The sequence below is a fragment of the Protopterus annectens genome, chromosome 4.part1, assembly GCF_019279795.1.
Source record: "Protopterus annectens isolate FY-2018-M chromosome 4.part1, PAN1.0, whole genome shotgun sequence".
Classification (NCBI taxonomy): Eukaryota; Metazoa; Chordata; order Ceratodontiformes; family Protopteridae; genus Protopterus; species Protopterus annectens.
In genome coordinates, this window is record NC_056734.1 from 36,361,945 (window position 1) to 36,376,314 (window position 14,370).

General features: G+C 37.7%; 1 protein-coding gene across 1 annotated transcript in view; it reads right to left on the reverse strand.

Annotated features, from left to right (window-relative positions):
* LOC122801170 (maltase-glucoamylase, intestinal-like) overlaps positions 1 to 14,370 on the reverse strand; it is a 516,102-nt gene that overhangs the window by 299,522 nt on the left and 202,210 nt on the right. Inside the window, exons 19-20 of the mRNA XM_044070733.1 lie at positions 6,655 to 6,739; positions 1,498 to 1,554 (exon numbers count right to left, since the gene is read on the reverse strand). Coding sequence (XP_043926668.1) covers positions 1,498 to 1,554; positions 6,655 to 6,739 — 142 coding nt within the window. The remainder of the gene's footprint in view (positions 1 to 1,497; positions 1,555 to 6,654; positions 6,740 to 14,370) is intronic.

Genomic DNA, 14,370 nt, shown 5'->3' on the forward strand with positions numbered 1-14,370 from the left:
CCACTATTATTTCTAGACTAATGATCTTGAAGTCCTGACAGCAGGCAATAATTGACAAGGTATAACTAGGAATGCCTAATGGGTCATGTACTGACTCTACATTTAGGCCTCAGGAATCTCAGTGCATTTGATTCTGGAACTCCCTGAGATGTAGACATTCGTATTTGGTATTATAGCCTATTCAGGTTTACCCAAGTTATTGCAAGGGATAGCTTCCCATTAAGTTTTTTTTTTCATTCATTTATTTTTGAATTAACCATTTAATCCAAATTGGGGCTGCAAGAAGGCAGAACTAATTCCAGCCGCTGCTGGGTTCAAGGAAATGGACCTAATCAGAAATGAGGTTTCAGCTCATTACAGGACACCCTCTACTACTCCCTGTTAAACTGCACTCACACCTATGGGTGGTTTGGTGAGATTCCAATTCATTTTCAGCTTGTCTTTTTGATGTGGGAAGAAATTAGAGGACTTGACAAAAATTATAAGGCTCCTAAGTCTTCAAAGAAGCAATTATTGCTTAAATTATTTTCTGCTGATCAGTTTGTGTGCTTTAGAATAAATTGTTCCCAATACTGGAAATCCAGCAAGGCATAATGAAACATGGGGTTTTGAGGACTTTGCCAGCCATTTAAAACATATTCTTATGTGTTTTATTCATTAAATGCTCCTTTGGATAGTATACTTCAAAATGGCAACCAGACAATCAAAATGTTAGCTGAGACACAGATGTCAGAGCTATGGCATCAATTGTCTATCTTTCCTAACACTACTGAAGAAAAAATTAAACCAACACTTATGAACTGTTTAGCACAGAACCGCATATGAACTGTACAACACTGAACTAACATGAATGCAGTTTTACCCTTCCAAATGCCTAGAAAAAAGTTATTTTGTTCAGTGGGATGTTACCAAGTCATCAATACTATATAGATAAAATATTTAACAAAATTCCTATTATAATCTAGCATTTAGCAAGAGTTACAACATGTGGACTGACTGGTTAATAGATACCTGTCTTCTACAATATAATCTGTAGCCCCTTATTGTTAAAAACAGACCCTGCTACATTACATATTAATAATACCTACAATGGACTTGTATTCAGATTTTTGTCTGATAATAATGATCCATCTGTCTGGACTCCCTGAGAGACTGTCAGAGAAGGACAAATACTGAACATGAGTCTTCAGGTTTAAACTTATTTTTGCAAGGGATACACCCCTCCAACGTATTTATACCAACACCAAGATTGCCATACCTCAGAGAAAAGGGCATATTCAAAGAAATGGCAGTCATGAACTTCTAAATATTAGATGGGGTTTTCAATAATTTAGTCACCACATTCCAGGACATGGTATTTGGTTCTGACATTTTAAATGGTCACCTTCTAGTCTGTCTATCTATCTATCCATCTATCTATTCATTTTATAGAAATATTGTCATGTCTGGAAAAACATAATCTGTTGTGGTTTATGATAAACAAAAAATAGGACTTACCGTTTCATATTCATACCACACTGCATCAGGGATATAGGCTGTTACTGTGTCAGTTCCCTTAAGGAAGAGAGAACAGAAATCAAAACTTTGCAGAAAGCGTAATATGCATAATACACAAAATGGTTATTCTTATTTCATTCCTTGTTTGGTCTTCTCAGATAAACAGCACGTCATTTGCAAGTTGATTGAAAAATAGGCTACTATTGTAGGACATCTTTGCAATTTGGTCTCTGTTTTAATATAAAAATGAACTTATTGCTAAAGGTATAAATCCAGAATTACCCTATGCTGAAGAAGATCAGATAAACAAACAGCAGACCTTTCATCAGTTTAAGATAGCATTCATTATCTCAGGTAAGATATTTACACAAAAGCAGACACACACACAAACACACACGCACCACGTTCTTCACAAAAATGATAAAGCCTGATTCTATGAAAGTTATTTGGGTAAAATACAGTGAATTACTCTGTTGTATTACACTGAAGGAAGGCCACTTACACTGAGAGACAGTCTTTTGGAATTTGGACCCTGGTGTAAGCATGTTTACAGGCAGGCCTTACAGTAAAATAGTCACGTACACTGAGAACAAGTCTTTCAAAATCAGAGTAGGCATACATTGCTGTAAGTTACTTACACTGAGAGCAACACTTTTGGAATCTGACCCAGTGATTGAAACTGCACAAGGAGAAAATTGTCAAAATCTGGGAACTGCAGTTTTTCTTGAGTTGCAAGGAGCCTATAATTGATTATAAATGGTAGGAGATAGCTTGGGATCTTACTGGTAAGAGTTGGAGGGTGCCTGGACTTTGATACCCTTGTAAAATAGTTTTCGTGAGCTTTGTTCACTCAATACTAATTTGATCAGTATTCTTTCTCTGGTGAGAAGTAATTAATCACAATTTGAAAATTTGACCCATAATGCGTATTTATTTATTTATTTTTAAATGGCTATATGAACTAGTTCAAAGACTCACTTTAGCCATGACCTGGCTGCAAGAAAAAAGTACACAGTAAGTCAGCAGCAGAACACGGTAGGCAAGGCATGCAAGAGCAGGCATAATGCATTGTAAAGAATAAATATAACAGCATGCTGTAACCTAAATGGTAAGAACTGCATAGTATGTGAATCAATATGCAAAATGTAAATAGAAAAAACATATTAAAAAATACCACTGAAGTATATCTTTCAGTGATTAAAAAGGAAGGAAAACGAAAGAAGCAGGCAAGTTGTTTGATGTTTGCTAAAACTGCACAATATATGAATTGATATGCAAAATGAAAATATTCGAAAAAGTAGATGGAAAATAGATACAGTTTTCAGTGATTAAAAAGGAAAGGAAAAGCAAGTAATAGGCAAGTTGTCAGTTAAAAGCAATCTCTAAATCAGCTGCACTATGCATTTCTTGATAGAGAGGTGGCAGTTTATTTCAGAAAGCAATGACATCAGACAGTTTTGCTTTTTTGTAGAAAAAATAAAAGTGATGAAAAAAATGAAATCAGGCTTTCTCAGTGCAATACATGGTGAAACTGTGACAGTATAGGAACAGCAGACAATTGTCCTGAAATTGTATGTGGTAAGGACTTGCTGCATTGGTCAGCATGTGACCGAGCTGGGGAGGAGGTATTCACTATGAAAAAATATGTGTACATATAGAGGAAGAAAGGAAGAAGGTGACCATAAGACAGAGACAGTTGGTTTTGGCAAGCATGTTACAGTGGTGTTCCAATATGCAGGTAAGAAAGGCACTCTGCAAATTTAATCCAGAGCAACTTGTTGCATTGTAGCATTCAGTTAAGAGATACTGCATGTCTGAATTATGGAAGTAACATGGGTTTGTCAATGGCTGTACGGGAATCTTGTTCCTTAGCAGTTTTCATTTATTCTATCCCTTTACTGCAGAACCATTTAGCACCAAAGATACGGGTAAAACAGAGGTCCAATCAGACTTCAAGTCTTTTAAACATAAGGGAAAAACTTGGAAATGCTTTAAAATCAACGCAAAAACTACATAGTCAACATAACGGCCAGTTTACAAAATGATGTTGGAGCAGAACCCCGTGAGAACTGATTTCAAACAGTAGACTGTGATTCCCATGCCACCTACTTATCAAAAATATTTCTCACTTTGCTGCAGTTTGAGGTAAATAAATATTTTATTAAAAAGAACGTAATGAAGACAGTGGCATATTAAACAAATATAATACCCACTATACTACCAAATTAATATTGATGCTTCAAAAAAAAAAAATAAGCAATATAGATGCTTCAGCGCCAGTTGCATTTGAAAACATGGGTAAAACAAGTTTAAGAGAGATATCCTATTAAAAAACAACCAGCACATATTAAGAATAAAATAAGATTGTTTTCTTTTTTAGGGTCACAACACTACACTAATAATAATGCACAGCACGTGATTCTCTCTTCGGCTACTACATCTCGTTTAGTCCTGGACTGAGGCTGTGCATAATAAAGATGGGAAAGTTATACACGGACAACTCATTCAATAGGACAATGAAGTCAGAGTTATCCTACCTATGTAGACTAACAGACAAAATATAGTGTCCACTGTGCTGAGCTCAGTACGTATGTCCCTAGTCAGCTTAAGGCCTAGCACTTCTTGTGTGGGATCACATTTCAGAATCCCTGATCATAGGGAGTGCACTTCTGGGATCATGCCCCAGTGCACAATCATACAGCCATATGTCCCTAGTCAGCTTAAGGCCTAGCACTTCTTGTGTGGGATCACATTTCAGAATCCCTGATCATAGGGAGTGCACTTCTGGGATCATGCCCCAGTGCACAATCATACAGCCATCCCTTGCTAAATCCCTTCCCACAGGCTGGGTAATCTGTCATTAAGTGTTCACTTCCTTACCTATGCTGCCATGTACTCTACTGCTTGGACCAGTCCTCAGAACTTTTACTACTATCCAACACTGATTGATTACTTGATATTAAATTTACAACATAAAGTTTCTGATTCATACTGGAATTATTTCACTTCTATTAATGGGGACCCACCAAATCAACAAGATAAACAATATATTGGAATCTGCTTATTATACTCTATCTTCCATTGTCTGGAGACTTTATTATACATAATTTTTTTTTTACTCTTTTTTTTTATACACTGATGAATAAAATATAAAATAATAATAAAGAAATGTAAAAAATGTAATAATTAATTAATGCTGACTGGCTCATATGTATGATGTTAAAGAACTTTTACTACTACAACTCAACTTGTTTCTCAAGTAACCTTTACAAAAACTAATGTTTAGGGATATTTGTTAAAGTAGTCTTTTATAAAACTACTGTGTGAGGATATATGTCAATGTGCTTTTGTTATTAACTGTGTCTTATTACACTTTTAATTATTTTTTACCATGCTTCATTGTATGGTATTTTAGCCAGGCTTGTTTTTCCTTTTGTACATCTTTCCATGCAAGGCACATGGGTTTTAAGTATCTTAACAGAGTTAAGATATGACTTTTATTAATCACCACCCCCTTAAAAAAATACCTTCCCATGTAATGTTTTTTCAAGTCCAGTTTTTCAGTTCTAGCTGTTGCCTTTTGGGAAATAAAATGCTAACATTATGCTATAGGTGCTTTTAAAGCAAAGGGGACTTGTTTTGCAGGCATCTTGCCTTTATCACTAGTAGGTTAACTGGGTCTAAATTATGTCACAGAAATGGCAAAACACCAAGCGCCATTTCAGAGACATTTAAACAGTGAAGTTCAACTTCCATGAACGGCCAGATCACCAATATTTTTTCTAGGGAAAAAAATCACTTGGTCGTTGCCGTGTAATTGCCCTTTTCCTACTGTCGTGTGATCTCGGATCTTTCTATATATATCTATATCGATACATACATAGTAAGTCAATTATATCAAGAGTAAGTGCTTAGGGATAGAAACAAGAATGAATTAGAAGAAAGAAATATGGATAGCTTCACTATGATCAGGTGACTAGTCACTTTCTAAGACAGGGTACTAACTAAGTCTTACACAGAATGTTAAGACCCACATGTTAGATTTGATGGCGTTACAAAGTTTACATAAGCATCACACTTTGCGTGGCTTGTATGGAGTACTAAAATAATAGGGGTTGGAAGATGGATAGTAAGTGATGCAGCCTTGGAGGAAGGAGTACTAACCTCCTGTGATGTGTGACAGTAGTTTGGCTTTAAATTTCCCAGTTTATGTACTCAGCTACCAAAGTGATAATTAAAATAAAAATAAATGAATACCTTCTTGAATTGAAAAACCATACCTAATAACAGGAAGAAAACTATCCTCTAGTTTCAGGCACAGAACTGAGAACACATGAATTGATGCTTCTACTTAAAATAAAATAAAATAAAATAAAATAAACATAGGTATAGAACCTGCCTTATACAGTCTTTTTTTCCTTTTGTTTATCCTGCAAAATTTTATACAGGATATTTTCACATTTTTGACCAGAATCCTTGACACTACACTCACTATATGGTTTTAGAATTAAGCCTATAGTCAGCTGTGAGATATTACATTTACATTGCTGCCATCCTTTGCCATTTTTAATTTTCTCTTTTCTTCCTGTATCCTTTCATCCAAATATCCTTATTGTGGTCCTGTATTCCAGAGGCTAAAGTTTTTTGCTCATGAATAGAACGTTCCCATCCTATTTATGACGACAACAACCTGTACCCAAAGTTTGACATGGAACTTTCCACCTTACTGAAGCATCCATGTTCTACCATAGCACTGTACTATGTTTGATGGCAATCTTTGTTCGTACTACTGCAATGCAACCTCTCATTAACATGTGATACTATTGTAATTTTTTTCCTGTAGGTGACTTAATTGTATTTAATATTCCTTTCTGTATTTTCTATTCATAAAAATCAGTTTACTATAGGATGAAGTTAATATAACAAGGAAAGTAATATAAAATGATAATGTCTACATTACTGTAATACATCGAAAGATTTATGTCCTTCAAGCATCGTACCCTAAAATTGTTACTTCGAAAAACATATTGTTTAGTTAAAGGAAAATGCTGGTTAAAATAAGGCTCCTTTTCGATTTTACTTCATATAATTTACAAAAAGTAAAAATAAACAGTATGAGTTTCATTGCTAAATGTAACAACAAGGGATATGACTTACAGCATCCAAGACAGGAGTTATAAGAAAAGCAGGACCCCAAAGGAACTGACGGTCCACTCCAAATGTATTGTCATCTGTAAAGAACCTACATAAAAGAATTACAATATTACATCACAGTGTATTATAACACATCTATTTAAATGAAAAAAATGAGTAACAATATTCATGAAACATGGTATGCCAGACAAACATCTGCCCCAACAATGACAACAAATCATTCACTAAACTGGCCATGTGTCAGGGTTTAATGTGAGATTAAGTACCTTCCTGTTTCACCTGCACTTTCTTTATTACTTTTAACTACCTTCAAATATTGTGTTTGACATTAATTACTAAGTAGCTGTTGGTCACAGGACGGAAACAAAGGACAAGCAGAAAAATGTAATCGCATTAGTAAAGTTGCTCAGTACTATAGCTGTAATCAATGTCTGAAAACAAAGTTTCTGGTGTTAACGCCATCTCCAGGATAAAAGTAATGTTCCAACTGTACACATTTGTTCAACTGAAAAAATAGTGAATAAGCAATAAGTAGAACACTTGTCATTCTTATACATGCGCATGCATAAACAAACATGAAAATATTTAGGTATATACACACACACACACACACACACACACACACACACGCACACACACACACACACACACACACACAAAGACACTGTAAGACTATGCCACTCAATGGCTAATTGCATTTATGTATTATTATTTATTCATTCATTCATTCATTCCTTATCATTTATTTTTGAGGAAATTCCAACTAGATCATGGCATGTGTTTTTTCCAGGGAGGACTGGGAAGAAAATCTCCACAGTTAACAAATCTTACATTGATTGAGGGTTGGTATAATGCTGAAGGTGTTTACCTCACAAACTCAAGGGGCTAGATTCCTTAAAGTTTGCAGCATCTGTCATATTATGCTGATGTCAGCAATAAAGTTGCAGATGACAATGTAATATGCAGAAGTGAACTTAGAATATAGGAGTATCTCAGTTGTAAAGGCACACTGAATATTTCCGTCAAGTAATCTGTAAGTAATGAAAAATCTCTGTCAAAGCTTGATATATATATAAAAAAGTTATGGAAAGAATCTCACAATTCAAGCATCCTGACAGTCTTAAATACATTTCAATAATAAACTCTGTCCAGTAACCTTTGGGACAACCACAGAATATCACCTTAACTCCGTTATTATAAAAATATGCTAACTCTCACTCATGCTTTCTGCCAAAATCTGTAAATTTTCTAATAAAAAAGTTAATAAAGGTAAAGGGCAATCATGAACAAATGAGACATACAACAATCTCAGTGTGTATGCATACCTGTGACAGTTGTTCCCTGAGCTGATAAGTCCTGTTGTGATAGATTTGTATATGTTCATAATCTTATATATTATGATTATAGTATTATGTCTGATGCTCAGTGTGTACATCTAGTGGTACTTGCCATAAGATGCAATCTGTATTGCTGTAGTGTGGCAACACCTGAGCATCAGTATTTAATCTGTGTACTCATTTTTGTGTATTTGTCATAGGTTCATAGGTTCATAGGTAGGTACTAAGATATTGGCCCTAGGGCCTATATAAGCCTAGCCAAACGGTACCCTGGCCTTTGCCACCCAAGAAAATTATTTTCCTGTGCCCCTGTCAAGCAGAGCCACAGAAGTGATCCCCGGGGTGAATTTCCTATCTCCCAAACAATCATCAAGAATTTTCTTGAAGAGTGCTAATGAGGAGCTTTGTTTGATATAGGTAGGTAGTTTATTCCAGAGTATGGGAAGTCTCTGGGAGAGGAATCTATCTCTCTAGCATGTTCTGTTTATTGTTGTGACAACGTTTAGGTCCCTAGAGCATGTAGCTCAGAGGGACTGGGATTTCTTTACGTGGAGCATGTCCAACAGCTCTGGGTTTGACATAGATTTGAATGTTAGGCAGAGATCACCTCTGAGTAGGTGATATGCGACAGAGTATAGCTGGAGTTTTTTGAGACAGTCTGCATAGGGCATCTGTTTGAGGCTAGTAATCCTCTTTGTGAGGTATTTTTGTGGCCTTTCCAGTTGTTGTAGATGTCTTATGAGGTATATACCAAAAGGGGCATTGTACTCTATAATGGGTCTAATGAGTGATGAGTAGAGAGGAACAATGACCTCTTTTTTCCTGGATGATAAACCTTTTGTGATGAGGTGTGCCACGTAGAAGGATTTCCTGACTACTGGGGCAATGTGATTATCAAAGGAGAAACTACTGTCCACCTGTGTCCCAAGGTCTCTTATCACACTTTTGGTGTTAAGTAGACTACCACCTATGTGGTAGTTCATGGGTAAAGAGTTTTTATCAAAAGGGATGACAATGCACTTTTTGCCATTGAGCTTGAGCATTGGGCTTTGACACCAGGCATCTGTCTTGGTGAGGCCCTTTTGTAGGATGTCAACATCGTTAGGAGATTTGATTATGGCTCCTAGTTTGCAGTCATCTGCGAACTTTGTTAGCCAAAGACCTTCTGTGTTAGCCTGTACTTCAGAGAAGTAGATACCAAACATGACAGGACCTAGGACTGTACCCTGTGATACTCCACTTATCACTGGTCTGAAGTTGGATTTAGAGTCTGCTACTTTCACAGTTGGCAACTCATCTTGTGACATAGGGATTTATACCTAGTTCAGTGAGTTTGTCTATAATTCCAGAGTGGGGGATGGAGTCAAAAGCCTTGACGAGATCTAGATAGGCTGTGTGTACCACCTTACCCTCATCTACAGCTTTGGTGACTGCTTCAAAGAAGTCTTTCAGGTTTAGGAGACATGAGCTGCCTTTTACAAACCCGAACTGGGTAGGGTCCAGAGTTTGGAAATTACCAATGTCATTGTTTATAATTTCCATGATGATACGCTCCATAGCCTTGCAGACCAGGCTCATCGGGCTAATGGGGCAGTAGTTCCCAGGGTCTGTGGTGGCTCCCCCTTTGTGGAGTGGGATAACCGACTGTGCGCCATTCAGTGGACACAAAGCCTGAGGTGAGGCTATGATTGAACATGGTACTTAGGTGGGGTGCCAGTTTGTTTTGTAGTTCATGTAGAACACAGCCTGGGATGTTGTCAGGTCCCATGGATGCTGTGTTCTTGGCTTTGGAGAGTGTGTTTTTTACCTGTGCAGCCATGATTACAGGTACTTTGCATTCTTCCGGTATAGAGATGGGCCTTTTAGTGGATGAGAAAGGGGTAAAGTTAGCACTGAACCTATTTGCCTGGATGTTGGCAATATCAGTTTGTTCTCTATATTTAGTGCCATTGTGCTGTAACTCAGAGCAGATCTGAGTGTTGCCATTGAGATTCTTGACATAGCTATAGAATGCTTTGTGGCTGTCTTTAGAATCAGTTAGAATCAGTGGTGATTTTGTTTTCGTAACTAGCTTTGGAGGATTTTATAAGGGATCTCAGCTTATTACTGCGGCTGACCACGGAGTTCCTCCAATCATGGGATGTTACTCTTTTTGCAACAGTTTCTTTCTTTTGTTATAGAGTTTGTTTATAGCAGGGGACCACCAGATTGGCTTCCTTTTTTGGAGGATAGCATCTTGGTTCTGTTAGGGATTGCATGATCCATGAACTCTTGTAAGTGCTTATAAAGTTCAATTGTATAGAATTCAGCAGTCGTATCTCTACTGTCCATCAGCATTGGTGTCGTGAAGTTTGCCATTTCTGTCTTAAGAAGCGTGAAGTTGGCTTTGGAGAAATTTTTTTCGGTGGTTTCCCTAATGGGGGGTGAGGCTGGGATGTGGATGTCTAGGGTGATTTGCTTGTGGTCAGATCTGACCAACAAGGAATTGACCTCTGGTGTGGAACACCAGTTGCCCATGTTGGTAATGACCAGGTCTAGGATATTGCTGCCCCTGGTGGGGGTGTGGATAAGTTGATCCAAGGCATTAGAATTTATGAATTCCAGAAAACATTGAGCACAAGACTTGGTACATGAGTAGTTTTCCCAGTTAATGGTGGGGTAGGTAAAATTGCCCATTATTAGCGTGTTAGGTTGTACCCTAATATTTTCCAGTTCTCAAAAAATGAGGAGTGGGAATCTGGGGCATGGTGCGGGATCTGTAGCAAGCTACAATTTGCATTACGGTCTTTCCCAGAGTTAGTTGTACTTGGATAATCTCGGATGCATTATGCTGAGCAACTAGCCTGGAGGTGTGGATATCCTTAATGGATATTGACACGCCTCTGCCTTTAGTGCTTCAGTCCAAGTTAGGTGGCCGAAAGGTGTGGTATGAATTCTAGCCTGGTAATGCAGGGGTGCTCTTTGGAGCCTAGAACCAGGTCTCTGTCACTGCACAGATGTTGATGTTCTCCATTTTAAGGAGTGCCTTTTGAGGTTTAGAATTCTAGCATTGAGTAGCATTACCCTCAGATTGCTTGCATGACTCAGAGTTGTGGGTTAGATGCTGTTATGTTGCCTAGGCCTCCACTTTTGGTCACACCTTGCCATATCTCTCAACTGTCCAGATTTTTGTGTCTTATTTTTGGTCTGTTTATTTTAAAATGTGTGGTTTTCAGGCAAATGACTGTCAAACCACTAAGGACTGAATTTAGAAAATAATGGCAGACATTTAATTTTCAGACCATGTCCTTCAGATAACTCATGCTATTGCAAAACCTGTTATTCTATCACCTTTCTAAGTTTGTAAGAGCAATATTTAAAAACTGTCCCTATTTTGCCTTTGTCTCCCCCTCATTATTTATGGCTTGGTACAGATTTCTTGTTCTAACAGGTTGAGAGGTATGCACCCTATGTTGCCTATGCCTGTGTCATCTACCCCCTATGTCTTCCTGCTCCCCCTTGATACTTGTGGGTATCATTTTCAGACATCTGGGTTTCTTTGGGTAATTCACCTACACCTGCATCTGGAAGACCACAATGTCCTCTTGTTAGCATGTTGTGCAGCATGGCACACACTGCTATTATGTGTGCTGTATTCTCAGGTGTGTATTGCAGTACACCACCAGACATGTCCAGACATCTGAACCCAGATTTCAGTACAGCTAACACATGTTCTATGGTGCTGGTTTTTCTGATTGTTGCATGTGCTCTATTTAGACCTCCTCTGCAGGGCTGGATGGTTCATGGTACACAGTCATTAGCCACAGCTGAAGTGGATAATGTTTGTTTTTGAGGAGTAAACACACATTTGGCCAGTATAGATATTGTTGGGAGGGGTATTCATGACTTACATCTTAGCTCTGTTCTTGTACTAACTCAGTATCAGCACTTCAGGTATTTCACCTTGTTGGAATGCATCCCTCGATCCACTTTCTTCCAAATGGCAGCATCATGGACACTGTCAGGGTGTGTTGCCATGATATTGGTTATGCTACAATCTGCTGCACACACAGCTTGGCAGTTCAGGGATGGCCATTCTTTTCTGTTTATGTATTGGTCTGCATTTGGATACACTGATGTCTTGATCAGTATGTGTGTTCATTCTATTGCACCAAGTACACAAGAGAAGTTTGCAATACTGTAAAACTGGGGCATTGCAATTCTCCACTCCATGGGGGTGGATGGAAAGTCAATATACTCATTCACATTGCAGCACATTGCTCCCAGGAATTTTACCAGGATACATCTGGCAGTTCTCTGCGACACTCCCACTGCATCCCCCATGTATGTCTGGAATGTCCCAGATGCAAGTACAACCAGGCTAAGACACTTTTTGGTTTCAAGGGGGATGGGGTTTCCTCACTGGGTATACACAGACATGTGAGTGGCACATATGTTGCACACAGCCTGCACCAGCTGTCTGTCTGGCCATCTGTCAATTAGTTGTTGGTCTGACAAGTGGTTTAGTTGCAGCCTTGCTCTGACTCTGGCTGGCTGCCAACTAGGACACGCAGCCTCTTTTATAGCTTTTATCAATGCAGCCTGTCGCAGTTCATAGCTGCCAGTTGCATTCTTCTTTTCTTTTTTGGTATTCTTACAGAATACGGCAGAATCTGTAGTAGTAGCTATCACTCCTTGTGGCCCATATAGCATATGCCAAGTATTTCAGAAACAGAGTCAGTATTGCATTTTGCCACATTTAAGTTGCATTGTGCTCACCTGATGTGTTTTGGAATCAGACAAGTGTGAGTGTGCGCAGAATCCATAGTTAATCTATGCTGAATATTTAAGTACTCTGAGTGCTTTCAGCATGTTTTTTGAAATCGTGTCTGCAACTGGTGTATTGAAGTCTTTCTTCCACATGCTGCACTGTCTGTAAATAGCTTTTAGGAACATTACGTAATTCGGCCCAAGATATCTATCTATACACACACACATATATATATATATATATATATATATATATATATATATATATATATATATATATATATATATATATGTGTGTGTGTGTGTGTGTTTGTGTGTGTGTGTTTGAGTGTGTCTGTGTGTCTCTGTGTGTGTACAATATAAAGAAAGGAAAAAGACAGGAGATAGATTCCTGGAAATCATTATATTCCACAATTGCACAGATTCACATTTCAGTTTTACTGCAGCAATGAAAATGTTTAAAAATTCCATTGGTTGAACTTGTAAAATAGAACGTGAAAGGTATTACTACTAGAAGGCAGATTGTTTGCTAAGAATTTCTGGGTCTATATTATGAGATCGAAAGTTTAGGTAGTCAAATACTTAAAGTCGATCTGTAAATATCGAAAGCTAAAAATCAAACAGCCACTTCCACACAGGGAAAGAATTCCTTTGGCTGTATAAAAGAAAAAAACTTTTAAACCCTAATCAAGTGAGGGCTTTGCCCCCTGCACCCCACAAAGTAAATATACCAACTCCGAGATCAGTCTACATTGGACAAAAGGGCAAACTCCACTTAATGGCCAAGCACATTTTTTCCCTGATGAAAAATTTGCAGAAGTGGCCGTTCACAGATTTTAGCTTTTGATATTTACAGATCGAGCTTTAGGTATTCGACTACCTAAAGTTTCAATCTTATAATACAGACCCAAATTTCTAGCTGTGGGTAAACTACTAGGTTTTCTGATGAAAGCCTAGAAGCTTAGATTATGCTAAAAGACCAACAGACACAAGATACAGTGGAAAGATAGGTAGAGATGTACCACATTTAGCCAGGAGAAGACAGGGAGGTGCATAGTATGAGCTGGTCCTAAGGTTTGATTTGAAGTATTTTGGATTTACAATTGGTCTTAGTTCTTGTGAGAGAGTATTCTGACATTCAATATGTATGATGAATAAAGAAGACTAGTAGAGTTCATATTTTAGTGTTGACTTTAGCAGAATCCACACTGATAGCCTCTGTAGTTTGAGACTCATAACCAAATGTTTTGGTTCTCACAATGAAAAGTGAGGTAGAATGTATTCTTTATGGCATAACAAAATAACTGCACTTCAGGGTTGCGATTGTCACACCAAAGAGTAAGCAAAGATTCTAATAGCTCCGTGCTTCATAGTAAATACTAAAAAAAACACAGATGGATTTTTATTAAAATAATGTTATGCCAAAATTTGGTTCTAAAAATACTCATTCGAAAAATATCTCCATCTATAAAGACAGTTGATACTTTAATCCAAAGTTTGTCTAGAGAATGCCTCTGCATGATTTGAGCAGGTGACAAAGCAGAGATGAGAAAATGAGTCACAGCACTATTTAAGAGAAAGCAACTAAACAGGGTGTCAAGGCATACTCCAAGAAATGTGCCAGTAAAAATAT